The sequence below is a fragment of the Bombina bombina genome, chromosome 10, assembly GCF_027579735.1.
Source record: "Bombina bombina isolate aBomBom1 chromosome 10, aBomBom1.pri, whole genome shotgun sequence".
NCBI lineage: Eukaryota > Metazoa > Chordata > Amphibia > Anura > Bombinatoridae > Bombina > Bombina bombina.
In genome coordinates, this window is record NC_069508.1 from 192,199,230 (window position 1) to 192,219,223 (window position 19,994).

Sequence of the window (19,994 nt, forward strand, 5' to 3'; positions counted from 1 at the left end):
CAACAGAAAGCACGGGCGGGAGCTGTGGACTCTCCCTGTATCGAAGGAAAGAAAATTATCTGGTAAGTCATAATTTATGTTTTCCTTCTAAATACAGGGAGAGTCCACAGCTGCATTCATTACTTGTGGGAAAATTATACTCAAGCTACAGAGGACACTGAATGCAAACGGGAGGGACAAATAAGAGGCAGCCCAAACTAAGAGCACCACAGCCTGCAAAAAAAAAAAAAAAAAACAACTCCTGAAGGTTTCAATAGAAGCAAAACTTAAAGAAAAAGAAATTAGGATGTTAGGAGGACCAAGTAGCCGCCCAACAATCAGAACCATAGGAACTCATGTCAGACCCCCAAAGAAGTTACTGCACTCGAACTGAGTCATAGACCTCTGAGGAGGCTTGTGTCCCGAGGTCTCCTAAAACCAGCTAAACAAACACCTCCACCAAAAAGGAGGAAGTTAATCAGCTTCCAAACCTTGCACTCCCCAGACCTAAAGGAAAAAAACAGAACATTCTGAAAAAGTCTGACAGAAACTTCAAGGTAAGATTCCCCCCAAAAAAAGAGGAGAACCTCATCCCATTTGGACAATGAACAGCCCTATTAGAAGGGAGAACCCAAGAAGGAAAATATATTGTAATAGTTGCAACACATGAACTATAACACGTGGAAACACCACAACAGATGAAATAGGTCCTTGAATAAAATTCAATAAACACCTCCTGTACAGGTACAAAGAAAAAAACGATGTTACTCCTGAAGGACAAATCCAACCCCAAAAGAGCAGGAAATAGACTTGCCAACAAAATAACTTAACACTGGGAAGATCGAAGATTTCTGAACCAAGAACCAACAGATAGGAAAAAACTACCTGTGAAAACATATCAGAGAAGTAACCATAACTGGGTCCATTTGCAACCTTCCACTTGCCAGGCAGCTAGGCCAATCCAGATTATCTTGGCAGGCTGCCCCTCGAACAAGAACTTGCTAGACAAACCCTTCACCAGCTCATTTTAGAGGGGAAGAAGATACTCTAGAGACCCAAAGAAAATCCAGACAAGCTATTTCCTCCTGACACCAGAAGGGAGACCTCCACACCTAGTATAGGAGACGAGGAACCAGAACAAACTGAAGGGAAGACCAAAAACCTTCCAGAAAGGAACACCTTCTCTCAACTAGGTCACAACGAGCAAATCGTCCCAGAAGGCGTAAGAGACCTTAACCCTGTAGATCCCCACAAAAAGGGAACTCTCAGATAGCGAAGCCTCTAAACCATGCAGACTCACTTCCGGGCATAAAAAGGGCAACAGTCTCATCAGACGCCCACTTCAGAGAGAATCGAGCCATCTTCAAAAAAGAGCGACATGGCCAAAATTAAGAAGGTTACAAAAGACCTCCTCAAAATTTAAGAAACCTGTCACAGCAGGATTCAAATCTATATCCAATAAGCTCTGCCTAATAACATCGGACCCAGAAAGGACGGGAAAACCCCTCCCCTATTGGACCACATCAACAGTGAAAGACACTGCGAAGGGTACTGGGACAAGACACCAAAGCTCACCTAGTCCAGAAGGCCGGAAGGAAAGGTTCAACTCTGCCCTCCAGGACCCCCGGACATCTATGATCCAGCAACACGCGACTATCAAAAAAAAAAAAAAAGAAAGGTTCTGCCTATCCTCCAGTGTAAACGGACCTGCTCTGCCTGGACTTCTCTGAAGTAGAAGGAAAGAAAAGACTTGACTATTACCCAAAATGGGTCCTGCCCGTCATCAAGGGTACGGCGCGTCTGTCATAAAAAACATAAAGAAAAGGTAAATTCTTAAGTCCCAGCAGCAACACGGAAAGAAGCTCCATGGCTTAACTTTCAATTCTAGAAATCAAGGGAACATCACCCCGACCAGAAAACTAGATGCTTTCATTCCAATCTCAAACATCAAAGTCGATATTACCAAAAATCCCATGAGATGAAACATCCTTCTAGGAAGAGTTTCTATAACAACCCAGAGCTCTAAAAAACTAAAAAACTATCCAAAATGGAATAATAAAGCAAAGAAAAATAGGCAACCATCCTGAAAAGGAGAGTGCGAACCAAAAACAGGTCTGGCCTGTAATACAACATAATCCCCCATAGAGCTCGGAAACTGGGATTCTAAATAAACAATAAACAAAAAAGGAACACAAGACGACAAGGAATAGGATCCACTCCTTCCCACGTCTAGTTAAGATCGGATCAGTACTAGGCACCTCTAACATCAGCAAAAACTCTCTCAGGAGTAAACTCAGGCATGCCAATCTAAAATGAAATGCTAAGCCCTCCACAATCGGAGGACCCAAGTCAGCAAACTCCGACCCAGGAGGATCTTCATCTGAAGCCTCAGAGGGAACCGCATCCCCAGAGGACTGATCGGACACAACCACTATTTTACACGAGTCTCCATGGGCAGGACAGCCCGGATTACCCCTTTGCTTACACATAGCAGGGATAGGTAACATAGCTATGGCCGTAGAGATGGCCATGCGGAACTGCATAGTAACCTCTGGTGTAAGCAAACCCCTTACAGGCGAAGGAGGGTCGGAACCCGGGACAACTGCATATGTAGGAACAGAATCTAGGGAACACACCTCACTGGACGAAGAATCCCTGGAGGCGGATGGCTCAGTGGTCTCTATCATTTCCACATTGGTTGCTGTGAACACCTTATTGCGGCATGCGGAACATAATTGAGGGGCTGGTTTACCTGGGCCGCCTCACAATATACACAGGTATCAAAATCTGTATCAGAGGAATCCTCTATATCAGAATCCTCCATAACTTATCTATATCAATTTATAGAAAATAAAAAAACAACTGGCACCTTATACCCCCAATTGCTGGGGTACTCACCACCTCCTATGACCCAGACAGATAGAGAAGATGCTCTTCTCCGCAGACCCCTGGTCATGAATCAGAAGATGGGAAAAAACATGACCACTCCCAGTCACATTGTGCTCATGCAGGATCTAGCCTCTCTAGGGAAAAAGCGCACCATCTTGATAAAAAGAAAATGCACAGCTCTCCAAGAAATAACCTGTATGTTCCATATCAGCCTAGTAGCCCAAACGTTCTTACACATAAGCAGTCAAATCACCTAACAATATATGATTAACAAGTCCCACTGTTCAATAATCCCCCTCACAAGATATTAACCCTATGATTCCATAAAAATAAAGGAGTCTCACTGAGACCTTGTCTTCTATTGTTAACAAGTGTATAAAGTAATGAAACAATCTTACCGGAATCTATGCCGCAGAACAGTGACACTGTCCTACAAGTTTGACAGATTGTAGCAGCGCCTTTGACATGGACTTGAGTAAAGAAAGCAGGCAGGGAAACTCGTCAACCCTGATTGCTTACGGAGCTGTTAATATGAGTCTGGATGGGTTCGCAGAAAGACTCTCCCTGTATCTCCAGACCCTAACTGTCGTCAATGCTCTCAATGAGAGTCTGACAAGACTACTTAAAACTCCAGTTCCATCTCGAAGAGTGCTACCCTCCATAAGCAACTACTCCGAAAATTCTGACACTTTTCTGCCAACCTCCTGTGACGAAAGACAAAGAATGACTGGAGGATCAAGGAAGTGGGGGAGGTATTTAAGCCTTTGGCTGGGGTGTCTTTGCCTCCTCCTGGTGGCCAGGTTCTGTTTTCCCACAAGTAATGAATGCAGCTGTGGACTCTCCCTGTATTTAGAAGGAAAGAGGGCATTTGTCATGTATTGGTTTTATTAATGATTTTAACAGCTATGTTTTATTTTTGTGAATTGTGTTACTACCCATCTATAGCGCTGTATTTATAGTCAGCCAGTTAGGATAGCGTTCTTTATTATTGCCGCTAATCAAGTCTTGCTTTTCAGCCTTCACAATGCATAAATTTTGTAAAGTAATGGGGCTACGGAACCTGCTTGCAGTGTGCTTCTTCCCGTTATATCAACCTAATTTAGATCCCGCTGTGTGCCTTCTCCCCCTTTGGCAGCTAAAAAAAAATGCAAATACACATGCCTAGAAATTATACTCTTGGCTGCCAGTATCATGCAAATCAATAATGTTATCTTTCTGCCAGTAACACACACACACACAGCAGTGATTTAGCCCTTGTGCCAGTAACACACACACAACAGTGATTTAACCCTTGTGCCAGTAAAACACACACAGCAGTGATTTAACCCTTGTGTCAGTAGCACACACAGAGCAGAAACATTACAACAGCGGCTAAATATAACACACACACACACAGCAGTGATTTAGCCCTTGTGCCAGTAACACACACACAACAGTGATTTAACCCTTGTCCCAGTAACACACACACAACAGTGATTTAACCCTTGTGCCAGTAACACACACAGAGCAGTGATTTAACCCTTGTGTCAGTAGCACACACAGAGCAGAAACATTACAACAGCGGCTAAATATAACACACACAGAGTGGTGTTTTCACCCCCCTAAAGCTGCAAGTAACACATAAGACAGTGGGGAGGGGGGGTTAACCCTCATTGGAAGCCAGTAGTAGTGCATATGAAGTGTCACTTATTTTTGGGCCATATTTGTAATGCATAGAGGCATAGGAGGTCTTTCAAATTTACCTGACATGCAGGAGACTTTAACAATTGGACATTTAAGTGTCCAGTATTTTTTTTACATATTTTACTGGACAGCCTGCTGAAGTACTGAACTTTCCCCTTAAAAAGCTTAAACATATATAATTAAACATCTTCCCAAGGAACTTTCACTATTTATTTCTGTATTACAACTCTGAAGATTGTAGTGTTTAAACTCCCCCAGAGAGGCTTGAGTGCATTCCGCAGAATGCAGAACCCCTGGCCCTCATATAAATATCAACCAATCACTGAGCAGTGTAGAACAGCTCATTTTTATCTGTCCCTAATTGGCCACAGCAAATGAAGATAAATAACATTCAAGGGGTGTGTCCTGAGACTGCGCAACAATGAACATTTAAACACATTTACAGGTTTGATATGCTAACCTTTTAATGCCGTTATGCCCTTCTATTCCATCATAATTACACTGGTTTTTAAAGCCGTTATGCCCTTCTATTCCGTCATAATTACACTGGGCTTTAAAGCCGTTATGACGGAATAGAATGTCATAGCTAACGGCTGTCCTGAAGCCTTCTGTGCTTCTAGGATTTGATCGCGGTCTGGAGGGCGTTCCTAGGGTTGTAGGGACGCCCCCCAGATGTGATCCAATAATTGAAATCTCGCGATTGTGCAACAGTTGTTCCGATGTAGGCACTTTAACCCTGTCATGAAAGGGTTAAAAATACATTTATTTTGTAAGCAGTTCTGTTATGATGCAGTGATAATTCATACAAATTCAAAATTATCTTAGTGTTCCATAAGGGATAAATTCTTCTCTGTGAAGTATTTATTTTGTTTTAAAGAGCACATTTTTACTAGTTCTCCTTTAAACATTTTCTCAAAAGGAATGTTTTTTATATCATTGTGTAGGTAAAACCTCAATAGCTGTATTTGGTATTCTAGGCCAAGTCCGATCTTAATAGGGATTAAAAGAAAACTTACTAACAATTTCTATTACCAGTGATAATACATACACACAATTTATTATTTTAAAAAATGTAAACACTGAATTGCAATCATAAATGACCTCTCTCCTGATACATTATACATTTTCCTCTAATTTGTTTATTCGAATTTAGGAATTTTCAAAAAAAATCTAGCGGTTCCAATCTGCTGAATTAATCAGAGCTAGAGCTTACTTTAAGAATCAGAAATAATTGTATTTATAATAGTTTTTGTGTTTCAATGAAGTAATGTGTGTTTGATTGTGGCGCACGTCAGAATAGTAGAAATAAATCGTTACCTGGCGGCAATGCTGACTTACCTAAACTTACGATCTCCCAGAGCAGAACACCAAACGACCAACTGAAGGAAACAAGAAAATGTCAGAGAACACATAAAAGTATATATTAGACATGAACATTCATTTTTGGATGAGTGAAAAAAATATAAATCTTTTCATTGTTTCTGCATTCGCATAAAATTCTAAATAGCCCTTTAACAGAAAACAAATTAACTAAATGAGAAAAATAAATTGTTGATTTGTTTGAGCAGTTAAAAGCATTATGTCACAGGCCTGGAAAAAGGCATCTATGCAGGCAGGAAAGGCTTCAAAAAGTTCAAACTATTTTGGTGGGAAATACTTTTCCACAAATGGGAAAAGTTTAGTCAAAGTTAAAATTTACACTATTCAGTAAAGATTTAGCAATATCCTTTTCATATGTTTAATCATAGGTCAATAAGAATGTAAGCTTCATTTTGTTCTAGGCTCTCCTGACCCCACTGAAAAGCTTGTAGCAGTAGCAACAACTACTACGTCAACTTTATTTAAATTTAACCAAACCTCCCAATTATCCCTATTTGAGAAGGGCAGTCCTTAATTCTGAGGTCTCTCACTCTTTCCCTTTGAGACAGCCATGTGTCCCTATTTGAAGAATTTCCCTTAAACCTACCAATAGATCACCCAGATATACCCGCAAACCACCCGGATATGCCCACGGACCAATCCAGACACACTCATAATCCCGTCCACCATCCACTCATTACACCGCACACAAAACAGCTATTGCCCCCGCAACCTTCTGAGTCCCTAATACCTAGTCAAAAACATTGAGATGTATGGTTTATTTATATATATATATATATATATATATATATAATATTTTTATTTATTAATATTATTATTATTTTCTTTTTCTTGAGGATACCCAGCATATACATTATTTATCTATAATAGATAGTGTGTGGTGTGGACAGGGGTTCAATAATAAGCAGGTGTAGTATATGCGTATGTCCCAATCACAGTCCATATCCTCATATACAGCAGAATGGGGGTGTTCCAAGAGAGCAACATTGAGTAACACAATTTGTATAAGAAGGGAAATTGTTTGAAAAAATAGATTGCTGTATTAAAACAGAGCATTTTATTTTTACACTACAATGTCCGTTTAAGAAGCACATTTGCTACACTTGATTTATTCATGAAATCTCACTTATCTGGTGTTTAACCGCTAACAACAGTGACATATCCTGTACGACGCCTGTCACAAGGGTTCTCCAGGTCTTTAACAGCACAGGCCTTGCCAAGAGTGACCAAACCAGGCTACTTCTGTATGACTCACTGCCTGAAGCATGCAGAAATAGTGCACTCTCACTGCTGTCAGCGAGACCGACACTGTTAAAGCCCTGTGCTACAGACAGCTGACATACAGGCTATGTTGGTTGTCATTAAGGGGTTAAAGATAAATCTAATGACCTGCAACTAGTCATAGCCTAATAAATACAACAGTTACTTACACATCACTCTTTGTGGTATAAACACTGTAGTTTAGGGATTCAATAGCCATCCAGCGCACTGGCAGACGTCCCTGTAACAGATAAGTATGTATTAAAGCAAAGTATACCAAGAGAATGAGGCAAATTTGATAATATATAAGTAAACTGTGATGTTGTTTAAAATTGTATGCTTTGTCTGAATCATAAAAGAAAATATTTGGGAATCAAGTCCCTTTAAATGTTCATGATTCGTTGTTCGTAAAAGAACGCTGTACTCAATTGTTTCCATCAGTCATAGGCAAAAGCAGCATTTAAACTTTGTTAATTTATTTTTTCCTAAATTATGAGGTAAAAGCTATTTAACTAAAAATGTATATAGCTGTATCTGTGTTGTACTTCCAGGAAGTAGCTTTCAGCCCATAAGCATTAGCAGGAAGTGGCTATCAGTCAGTGGGTCTTAGTAGGATGTGCATAACTGATAAATGTATTAGTTTCAAATTACATTTAAACACCTTTTAACTAACTTTTTTATTTTCAAGCAAAACAAAACTCACCATGTTTAAATTTTAAATGCTGCATTTTCATGTTAATGACATAAAATATTTCATTGCAGTGTCCCTTTAAGTAGAGCCTTATTTATGCTGTTATTTTGAAGAAAATGTCCAATTAAAAGGAGATGCTAAACAGAAATAAAGTGCTCTTACAAAAGTCCTAAGAGCAATATAGCCAGCATGCTAACAAAAACATATCTATTTTTTATTGCTTTCAAAGGCGTGCCAGTTAATAAGAAGAGCTGCAAATTCAGGGGTTAATAATTATCCGCAAGTTAACGGCTGCTTTTCAAGTAGCATTTTCAGACACCGTTATTGAAACCAAAGGTGAAAATACTTGTCAGATAATTCATTCTTTATTAATGATACTTTGCTTGAATGCACATTTTTTTTTACTTAAAGGGACATGAAACTCTAAATTTTTCTTTCATTATTCAGATAGAGCATGCAATTCATATTTAAGATTAAAATGGATTAAGAAACCCAATTTTTTTTTCTTTAATGATTCAGATAGAGCAGTAATTTTAAGCAACTTTCTAATTTACTCCTCAATTTTTCTTTGTTCTCTTGCTATCTTTATTTGAATAGTCAGGAATGTAAGCTTAGGAGCTGGCCCATTATTAGTTCAGCACCATGGATAGCGCTTGCTGATTGGTGGCTACATTTAAAATTGCAAGCTCTATCTGAATTTAAAATAAATTGGGTTTCATATCCCATTAGTTTTATTATCTAATGTTTAGCATTTCCATGGTATTCTTTATTAGGCACGTGCCTTAGGCAGCCTCATTACCAGCTAAATGCAGGGAAAGGCGGCTTCTCACAGCCTTCGGTTCTTTTCAGAAAAGGATTTATTCTTGTGAAAGTTCTACAAACTCATATCTGGATTTACACTAATTTTAGTGTGTTGCACTTTCACAAGAATAAATCCGGCTCCAAAAAGAGCCAAAGGCCATGAGTGGCCAACTTCTTCCACATTCTGCAGCTAACAAAGCCTTTTTTATTGGAGAGCATATCTAGGTAGGGAGTATGCATGAGTCTGAAGAACTGTATGGCAGCAATTTGCAAGAATACTTTTCAACAATAGATGGCAGCAGTGTCTGCACAATGTATATTATTGTTATAAGAATTCTTGCAAAACCATTGCCATTCTCCAGACACGTGCACTCCTAAACCTATCTACCTGTGTTTCAGTAAAGGATACCAAAAGAATGAAGTACATTTGACAATAGAAGCAAATAGGAAAGTTTAAAAAAAAATTACATTCTATCTGAATTATGAAAGAATATATTATCTCATGTATGCTGAATTGGTTATATTCAGTTATATATTTGTTTATTGAATGAAAACTGAACAATTTTATAAACTAATTGTAAGTTATAGAGGGCATCATTTTAGCACCAAACAAGCAACTCACATGACTTACTTGAGTGATACAGTTTGGACATTGCCATGTTCTCACAATCAAAAAACACCAGCACCAAGAATAGCTCATAAGATACTTCAGAGACAAGTCACAAGAGGGGGGACCTCCTTTCCTAATGTATTTTTGTACTACGAGGCAGTCCGACTGACCCACATAGCGGCTTGGAGTCAAAGGGAAGAAAGACCGGGCTGGTACCGGTTGGAGGAATTGACCATTCCAGAGGGTTTACAACTACCTCGGGTCATATGGGTCCCGAGACATAAATCTTTGGCTAAGCTAGTTGATAACCCTATAGTTAAGCAGAATATCACCTTATGGCATGATCTCAGACACCGTAACGAAATAGCTCCTCATCCTTCCCCTATCCAACATTTAGATGGCATATTTTGGGACTTCCCTAATATTCATACAGATTGGTGGAAGAACCTTAATATAGTCCATATAAAAGACCTATATATGAATAACAGATTGGCCATGGTAGCCCATCTATTCCAATTACAAGAAGTGAGTCCCTCATGGCTCCCTTTTAAAGCAAACAGGATCATAAACCTAGTAAATTCATGGAATTTCCCGAAACACAGACTTAGGGAACTTACTAAATTGGAGGAGAGGTGGATGAGGGGGAAGGGTATGGTGAGACCCCTTACATTCCACTACAACGCCTTGATGAAAGAATATTCCCTAGGCGTCCCGTGGCAGGTTAAGGCATGGTCACGTGAACTAGATCTTATAATTCCTGAGCAAGATATCTTTAAAGCAATCACTCTTACTAAAAAAACATTACACTGCGTAACCTACTTGAAGTTTATATTAAAGTTATCTTAAAGCGGCATAGAACTCCCTTGAAACTTTCTAAAATGTTTAGTTCTGTTCCCCCACAATGTTGGAGACAATGTGGTCAGCAGGGTTCAGATTCTCACATCTGATGGATGTGCCCGAAACTAGTATCCTTATGGACTGAGATAAAATCATTACTGCAGTCTTTAGGTATTCATATTACACTTTCCCCCCAAACAGTTCTCTTCAATATGTTTAATTTAAAAACGCCAGTCCCCACACAGAAAATCCTAATATATATCAAAGCAGCTGCAAAACTTTGCGTAGCCAGAACATGGAAGCAAATAGACCCCCCTACATTACAAAGCGCTTGTGACTTGGTTAACCATTTTGCAACTATGGAAAGATTCGTACATAAAATGCAAGACAACATGGATAGTTATTGGGCTACATGGAACAACTGGCTACAACCAGGGCCGCCATCAGGGGGTGACAGGGGTGACTCCTGTCAGGGGCCCAATGAGCCAGGGGGGCCCCATGAGGCAGCCACCAGTGGGTACTACAGCAGAGTGCTAATTGAGCATGGGAAATGTTATTACAAGGAGTAAAGTATTAGCATTTTAGAGGATTTCTTAGTGTGCACTAAACCACTATGCGTAGTGTGAGACAGACTTAGCACTTTGTACAGTGTGTGCCTGAGTCAGACGGCAGATCACTTTCATTTGCAGAGGAGGTAGGAATTACTTAACAAATGTTTTTTATTTCTTTGTGCAATTTTGTATTGTAACTTCAGTGTGGTAGTAGTTGTATGGTGGGGCTAGGGGTCCATAAAAACATTTTTTTTTAGCAGCAGTGAATTTATGATTATTTGACAATGCTGTAGAAATTCTATATTTAAAACCATGCAGAAATGTTTCCTCCTCAATACACAAATGGTAGATGCCCTTTTGGCAGATATGCATTATATATATATATATATATATATATATATATATATATATATATATATATATATATATATATATATATATATATATATATATCATTCCAGTTTACTGCCCCTTTATGCAAGGACTTTCCAGATGCAAGGAAGCATTTTATCTAAGATTTTTACATCTGCATAAAATTTTATACTCTCAGACTAAGATTGCTCAGTGTTTGAAATGAGACAGGTTAACTTAAAACTGTTCAATTTACACTACAGCTGACTTAATTTTGAAATACATACCAACAAGCCTGAATCCTGCATTTAGCCAGATCTAATGGTATGAGTACCACAGCTTATGGTCCCACCAAGACCATATAGAGTACAGCATTTTCAAAATCCATAAGTACAGCTGACAGATGGGAAAATGTGTACACTATATTTGAAGTGGTGCTCTTGGTTGGGGAAAAAACAAACAAACATATGTCAACCTTTTAAAGGTACTTTTCTTCATCTAGCCAGCTCATTAATGTACAATTTTGAATTCACAGAATTATTTTTGTTTGCACATTTACAAATATGATTCTTTAAAAAGTGATCTCTTAATTTCTACAATTTTTTTTATCATACATATCACACACTGTTGATTTAGGGAATGCAAGGTGCATAAATGTTTCCTCCTGTGAGTGTTTCTGTGGGTGTCTGTGTTTATGTCTTTGTGCTTTGGTTTGTGTCTCTATGAGTGTGTATGTATTTTTTTTCTGTGGGTCTCTCTGTGAGGGTGGGTGTGTATGTCTTTGTGCATTTTCTGTGGATGTCTGTGAGGGTGTGTGCATATGTCTTCGAGTTTTTCTATGGGTGTCTCTGTGAGGGTGTGTGTATGTTTGTCTTTGTGTATTTTCTCTGGATGCCTCTGCGAGGGTGGATGGGTGTGTATGTCTGTGTTTTCTGTGGATGTCTCTGTGAGGGTGTGTGTGTGTGTATGTATGTATGTATGTCTGTGTTTTCTGTGGGTGTCTCTGTGAGGGTGTGTGTATGTCTTTGTGTGTTTTCTGTGGATGTCTCAGTGAGGGTGTGTGTATGTCTTTCTGTGTTTTTTATGTGGTTGTCTCTCTGTGTGTGTATGTCTTTGTGTGTTTTCTGTGGGTGTCTGTGTGTGTGTGTGTGTGTATGTCTTTGTGTGTTTTCTGAGGCTGTCTCTGTTGGTGTTTCCTTGGGTGTATGTGCAAGTTTGAGTTTGTGTGTGTGTGTGTCCATTGTCTGTTCCTTTTTAGGACATTTTGACCTTACTACTAATTATTCACATCTTTCTACAGACTTTGAGACTAACAAGACCTTTCCGGAAGTAACCAATCCACCATTTAACCTTTAAATTATTGTTTAGGCAGTTCAGGGCCCATCCTTTCAGCCACTGCATGCTGTTATCATAATTTAGTTGTCATCTTCCTTTACAAAAAGATAATCAGAACTCCATATTTTGTTTTCTAAATCTCCTTTTTTTTACAAAACTGTAGTTTACCTCATTACTTGTCAGGTCAATGTAAACAAGTGCTGAGTGTCTGTTTGGGTGTCTGTGTCTGAGTCTGTTTCTTTGCGTGTCTGCTAGAGTGTCTATACGTGAATCCTTATGTGTGTGTTTGTGTGTTTCAGTATGTTACTACCTTTACAACATTTCCAAGTTTAAATAGACAATTAAGAATAAAGTGCACATACGTTTTAGTCACTTGGTCAAAAATTGTACATGTCAAAGGAGGGGGGGGGCCTGATCAATTGTTTCTAGTGGCGGCCCTGGCTACAACTACAATACTAATTTATTAAAACATTTTTTTTTTCTTCTTCTTCTTTCCCCTCTGTCCCTCTTACTCTTTCCTCTCTCTTGGGTCCTGGGCCTGGACCAAACGTAGTTCCTCTTTTGTCTCTTTTAATAGTAACAAAGATTGATGCACCGATTTACCTAGTTGAATATTATTCTCCTTGATACCCTTCCCCTTCCATGCCCCCCCCCATAATTCACTATATACTCACTGTATTTGGAGAAAATGTTGGGTAATGTCATCCCCATTCCCAATAATTAAACGATAAAATTCTAATTGGGGGTTTTTACACACGTATTAATAAGGTGTAACTCAAATGTGACCGATATAACATTGTACTATTGGCTCAGGCCTGACTGTTTTTGTATTTTTGTTTCAATATGCTGTCTGATTTTTGCCCTCAGTATTTGTTTGTTGTTATCAATTTCCCTCAATAAAATATCTTATAAGAAAAAAACAACACCAGCACATTACTTACCATGGTTTTCTTTACGTAAACCTCCTCTCCCCGAGAAAGACCGAAGTCAGCAATCTTTGCAACTAAATTTTCCCCAACCAGAACATTCCGTGCGGCCAAGTCCCTGTGAATAAACTAAGCATACAACACCATGTGATATCATGTATGGAAGTGAGAGACAGAAAGAGACAGAGAGAAATAGAAAGGATGAGTAAAAGGAAGAAGGTGAGTGAAATAGAGAGAAAAATGGTGAGTGAGAGAGAGAGAAAGAGAGGGAGAGAGAGAGAGAGAGAGAGACAGAGAGGGTGAGTGAGAGAGAAAGGGGTGGTGTAAGAGAGTGAGAGACTGGGTGAGTAAGAGAGAGAGAGAGAGAGAGAGAGAGAAGGAAGAGTGTGAGAGAGTGAGCTAGAGGGTGAGATTGAGAGAGTGAGTAAGATAATAGAGAAGAGGTAGTGTGAGATAGTGTTAGAGTGGGTGAGTAAGAGAGAGAGAAGGGGGAGTGTAATAGAGTGAGAGAGGGTAAGCGAGAGAAGGGAGAATGTGAGAGTGTAAGGGAGAAAGGAGGGGGGAGTGTGAGAGTGTAAGGGAGAAAGGAGGGGGAGTGTAAGAGGGAAAAAGAGGAGGAGTGTGACAGTGTGTGTGTGAGAGAGAGAGAGAGAGAGAGAGAGAGAGAGAGAGAGAAGGGGAGTGTGAGGGAGAGTGAAAAAGCTAGAAAGAAAGAGGATGAGTGAGATAGAGAGTGAAGGAGAAGAGTGAGAGATGGAGAGAAAGAGAGTGAAAAACAGAGAGAGAGTGAGGGAAAGAGGGGGAGTGAGGGGGAATGAAGGAGAAGAGTGAGAGAGAGAGGGGGGACAGAGAGAGGGAGAGAGAGTGAGAGAGAAGGAGGAGTGCAAGAGAAAGGGGGATGAGCATGTGAGCATTAACAGAGAGACAAAGCAAGATTGAAAAACGAAATTTATGCTTACCTGATACATTTTTTTCTTTCTTGACAAGGTAAGTCCACAGATCATCTAATTACTATTGGGATATTCACCTCCTGGCCAGCAGGAGGCGGCAAAGAGCACCACAGCAAAGCTGTTAAATATCACCTCCCTTCCCTCCAACTCCAGTCATTCGATCGAAGTAAAGGAGAGAAAGGAAGCAACAAGGTGCAGAGATGTCTGAGGTTTATAACTTAACAAAAAATACCCTGTCATCAAAAACAGGGCGGCTGTGGACTCTTGACTGTGTCAAGAAAGAAAGAAATTTATCAGGTAAGCATAAATTTAGTTTTCTTTCTAATGACACGGTGAGTCCACAGATCATCTAATTACTATTGGGAATCAATACCCACAGATGATAAGGGAGGGACAAGACAGGGAACCTAAACAGAAGGTACCACTGCTTTAAGAACCTTTCTCCCAAAGGAAGTCTCAGTCGAGGCAAAAGTATCAAATTTATAGAATTTTGAAAAAGTGTGCAGAGAGGACCAAGTTGCAGCCTTGAAAATCTGTTCCATAGAAGCTTCATTTTTGAATGCCTAGGAAGAGGAAACAGCCCTCATAGAATGAGCCATAACCTTCTCAGGAGGCTGCTGTCCAGCAGTTTCATAGGCAAAGCGAATTATACTCTTCAGCCACAAAGAAAGAGACGTAGCCGTAGCTTTCTGCTCCTTACGTTTCCCAGAGAAAACTACAAACAGAGCAGAAGACTGATGAAAATCCTTAGTCGTCTGTAAATAGAATTTCAGAGCACAAACCACATCTAGGGTGTGCAGAAGACGTTCCTTATGAGACGAAGGATTAGGACATAAAGAAGGAACAACAATCTCCTGATTAATGTTCCGATCTGAATCTACTTAAGGAAGAAAACCTAATTTAGTACGTAAAACAAGTTTATCCGAATGAAAAATAAGGTACGGAGACTCACACTGTAAAGTCGAGAGCTCAGAGACTCTACGAGCAGAAGAAATAGCAACAAGAAACAAAACCTTCCAAGATAACAACTTAATATCTAAAGAATGCATAGGCTCAAACGGAGCATGCTGAAGAACCTTAAGCACAAGATTAAGACTCCAGGGAGAAGTAACAGGTTTGAACACAGGCCTGATTCTGACCAAGACCTGACAGAGGCCTGGAACCTCTGCCAGACGTTTATGTAACAAAATAGACAAGGCAGAAATCTGACCCTTCAAGGAACTTGCCAATAAAAACCTTCTTGGAGAAAAGATAAAATCCTAGGAATCCGAACTCTACTCCAAGAGTAACCTTTGGATTCACACCAATAGAGATATTTTCGCCATATTTTATGGTAAATTTTCCTGGTAACAGGCTTGCGAGCCTGAATCGTGGTCTCAATGACCGAATCCGAAAAAAACGCGCTTAGATAAAATTAAGCATTCAATCTCCAAGCAGTCAGCTTCAGAGAAACTAGATTTGGATGAAGGAAGGGCCCTTGAAGTAGAAGGTCCTTCCTTAGAGGAAGCTTCCAAGGGGGGAGAGATGACATCTCCACTAGGTCTGCATACCAAATCCTGTGAGGCCACGCCGGAGCAATGAGAATCACTGATGCTCTCTCTTGCTTGATCCGAGCAATGACTCGAGGAAGGAGAGTGAACGGAGGAAATAGGTATGCAAGACTGAAGTTCCAAGGAACTGCCAGAGCATCTATCAGAACTGCCTGAGGGTCCCTGGACCTCGACCCATACCTCGGGAGCTTGGCATTCTGACGAGATGCCATGAGATCTAGATCCAGTTGTCCCCATTTGAGAATCAAGTTGGAAAACACTTCCAGATGTAATTCCCATTCTCCCGGGTGAAATGTCTGTCTGCTCAGAATATCCGCTTACCAATTGTCCACTCCTGGAATGTGGATCGCAGATAGACAACAGTTGTGGGTCTCTGCCCACTGAATAATCTTGGACACCTCTTTCATGGCTAAAGAACTCAGAGTTCCACTCTGATGGTTGATGTAAGCCACTGAGGTTATGATGTCCGACTGAAATCTGATAAACCGGCAGAAGCTAACTGAGGCCAGGCCAGAAGAGCATTGAAGATTGCTCTTAGCTCTAGAATGTTTATGGGGAGAACAGATTCTTCCCGAGTCCATGTCCCCTGAGCCCTTAGGAGGCCCCAGACAGCTCCCCAACTTATTAGGCTGGCGTCCGTTGTCACTATCACCCAGGTAGGTCTGCAAAAACAGGTTCCCTGAGAGAGATGATCCTGAGACAACCACCAAGGAAGAGAATCTCTTGTCATCTGATCCAAATGAATACGCGGAGACAGATTTGCATAATCCCCGTTACACTGCTTGAGCATGCATATTTGAAGAGGTCTGAGATGGAAACGAGCAAAAGGAATAATATCCATGGCGGCAACCATCAGACCTATTACCTCCATACATTGAGCCACTGATGGCTGAGGAGAGGACTGAAGAGACAGACAAGAATCTTGGATCTTCTGACCTCTGTCAGAAATATCTTCATTAGAACTGAATCTTGTAGATGGAATTAAGGAACTCTTTTACAGATTCACCTTCCAACCGTGAGAACGCAGGAAGGATAAAAGCATCTCTGTGTGGGAGATTGCTAGTTGAAAGGACTAGGCCTGAACCAGAATGTCATCCAGATAAGGCGCCACTGCAATACCCTGTAACCAGAGTACTGCCAACAGAGATCCCAGAACCTTTGAAAAAATTCTGGGAGCTGTAGCAAGTCCGAAGGGAAGAGCCACAAACTGAAAGTGTTTGTGGAGAAAGGCAAATCTCAGAAACTTGGGATGATCCCTGTGGATGGGAACATGAAGGTATGCATCCTTTAAATCTACTATTGTCATAAATTGACCCTCTTGAACTAAAGGAAGAATGGAACGAATAGTTTCCATTTTGAAGGACGGTGCTCTGAGGAATTTGTTTAGACTCTTGATATCCAAGATTGGTCTGAGGGTTCCCTCTTTCTTGGGATCCACAAACAGATTGGAGTAAAATCCCAGACCCTGCTCCTGTAGTGGAACAGGAACTATAACCCCCATTTCGGATAGATTCCGAACACAACGTAAGAACGCCTCTCTTTTTATCTGGTCGACATATAATCTTGAGAGAAGACATCTGCCCCTGGGAGGAAAGGTCTTGAATTCTAGTTTGTATCCTTGGGACACAATGTCTATCGCTCAAGGATCCTGAACATCCCGAACCCAAGCCTGAGTGAAAAAGGAAAGTCTGCCCCCCACAAGATCCGGTCTTGGATCGGTGGCAGACCCTTCATGCTAACTTTGATTCATTAGCGGGCTTCTTGGATTGCTTTCCCTTATTCCAAGATTGGTTGGGTCTCAAGGCAGGTTTGGACTGTTCCTGTTTTTAGAGAGAGAAGGTTTGCCCTTGAAGTTTCAAAAGGAACGAAAATTACTCTGAAGTCCCTCCTGCTTAATGAGGGAAGCATCAGAAATAAAAGAATTAGCCAATTTAAGAGCCTTGATCCTTTACTGGATCTCTTCAAGGGGAGTGTCTTTGAATGGAATCAGGCAGCGCATCAAACCAGTATGCCGCCGCACTACAAACGGTAGCAATACACACCACAGGTTGTCATTGTAACCCCTGGTGAACATATATTTTCTGAAGAAAACCCTCCAGTTTCTTATCCATAGGATCCTTAAAAGAACAGCTATCCTCTATGGGAATAGTGGTTCTCTTAGCTAAAGTGGAAATTTCCACCTTGGGGACCGTTTGCCAAGACTCCTTAATAGCGTCATCAATGAGAAACATCTTCTTAAAAATAGGAGAAGGAGAAAAACCTCTCTCCCTTCATTAACAATAATTTCTGTAGCCCGATCTGGTACGGGAAAACATTCCAGCATGGAAGGTACATCATAGTACTTAAGTTTGCAAGATTTTTTAGGGTTGACAATGACAGTAGTGTCAGAGTCATCCAGAGTAGCCAAAACCTCCTTGAGTAGTAAACGGAGGTGCTCCAGCTTAAACCAGAAGGATACAACTTCAGCATCAGAGGAAGGAATTACACTGTCAGAATCTGAGATCTCACCCTCAGATGCTACCGAAGAATCCTCCCCATCAGATCTATGAGAGGGAATATTCGGAATAGCCACGACCGAGTCAGACACCTTACGCACTGATTCTTTAGACTTCCTCTTGCACTTTCCCTGTAGCATAGGAAAAGCAGACAACACATCAGAAACTGCAGAAGACATGAGAGAAACAATGTCTTGCAAGGAGACCCCAGCCGGAGCTTGAGAGGAAGCGCAGGGCACTGAATTAATGGGTGCTAAAATTTGGGACACCTGAGGAGAAAAATGCGGCATATTTTGAACATTGTCAGAAGACTCCTGGACAGCATCCATCTTAAACAATATTGGCTCAAAAAGTCTATCCTTATAATTTTAAGTTCTCTCAACACATGAGGAAGAAAAAAGAATTGGTGGTTCAATATTAGCATTCAAACATAAAGGAAATCTGTAATCTACAACAGAGTATTTGTCCATCTTAACAGAATAAATATAAATAATTAAATTATGAACAGATTTAAAAAAGAAAAAAACATTACTGTCTCTTTAAATTTTAAAAAGAAACTGCTTTATTTTTGAAGCAATGCAAAAAAGAAACTGCTTTATTTTTTAATAAAAACAAAAACGTTACTGCTTTATTTTTCAAGATATGTGAAATAAAAACGTCTTAACACCTCAAATAGCCTCTACACCTCAGCTATAGTTTTGCTGAGGTGCCTATCCAGCAGGATAAAAAAATAACTGATTCTTAAATTCAAAAAGGAGCTGTTTCAGAAATGTCAGGCTAGCAAATAACCGTTTGATGCAGATCTCTCCTCCATATACAGAAAGTGAGAGAAAAATAAGTGTGCAACAGATACATTTTTACCTCACACAAGCCTTAATAAAACCACCAAAATGAGCCAAGTTCTCCTCAAGTCCCCAGTGCCTGCAAAACTGCAATACATAACCCCCCTTACAACACTAGGCGTAATGTATTAAAAATCCAAGTTAGGGAAATAGTAAAGTGCTATATTTTTTCCTTAAAGCTGCTTAAGAAAATAAATTAGCACTTACCACAATAAATCTGCCTGGCAGCAAGGCAGCTCACTAGGTTTGAGAGGTCCTTTCCCTCACATTGACCTGTGGAAAATAATAATAAGGGCAGCAACTTTTATTTAAATATGAGGGAGGCGCAGTGAGAATTATGTCCCACAAGTTCCGTTGCTTAAAAGCCACCAATGCTAAATGAATGCAAATAAAATAATAAACTCTTGATTTCCAGCACCTAACTTTACCACTTCCTTATTCTAACGTAGGCAAAGAGAATGACTGGAGTTAGAGGGAAGGGAGGTGATATTTAACAGCTTTGCTGTGGTGCTCTTTGCCGCCTCCTGCTGGCCAGGAGGTGAATATCCCAATAGTAATTAGATGATCTGTGGACTCACCGTGTCATTAGAAAGAAAGATGTCAAGAAAGAGTAAGAAATCTGAAGGAGAGAAGAAATAATGAAGGAAAACGGAGATGGGGAAATAAAACTGAAATGTTGAACAGACAAATAATGGAGGAGGGAAGATTGGAAAACAATAAAAAGAATGAATTATCTATGTATTCTGCATCTCAAGGAATAATGTTTGCACAGCCGTCTGACAAGGGTTTAAGGGACATGGAAATCAAAATGACTGTTTCAGTATTCAGATAGAGATTATAGAGTTTACAATTAACAAAACAATA

The 19,994-nt window shown here is 40.1% G+C and overlaps 1 protein-coding gene across 1 annotated transcript in view; it reads right to left on the reverse strand.

The window, feature by feature from the left end:
• The window catches only part of TIE1 (tyrosine kinase with immunoglobulin like and EGF like domains 1), a 154,908-nt gene that overhangs the window by 21,487 nt on the left and 113,427 nt on the right, over positions 1-19,994 (reverse strand). The window contains exons 18-20 of the mRNA XM_053693608.1: positions 13,309-13,422; positions 7,362-7,432; positions 5,890-5,930 (exon numbers count right to left, since the gene is read on the reverse strand). Of these exons, the coding sequence (XP_053549583.1) occupies positions 5,890-5,930; positions 7,362-7,432; positions 13,309-13,422 (226 nt within the window). The remainder of the gene's footprint in view (positions 1-5,889; positions 5,931-7,361; positions 7,433-13,308; positions 13,423-19,994) is intronic.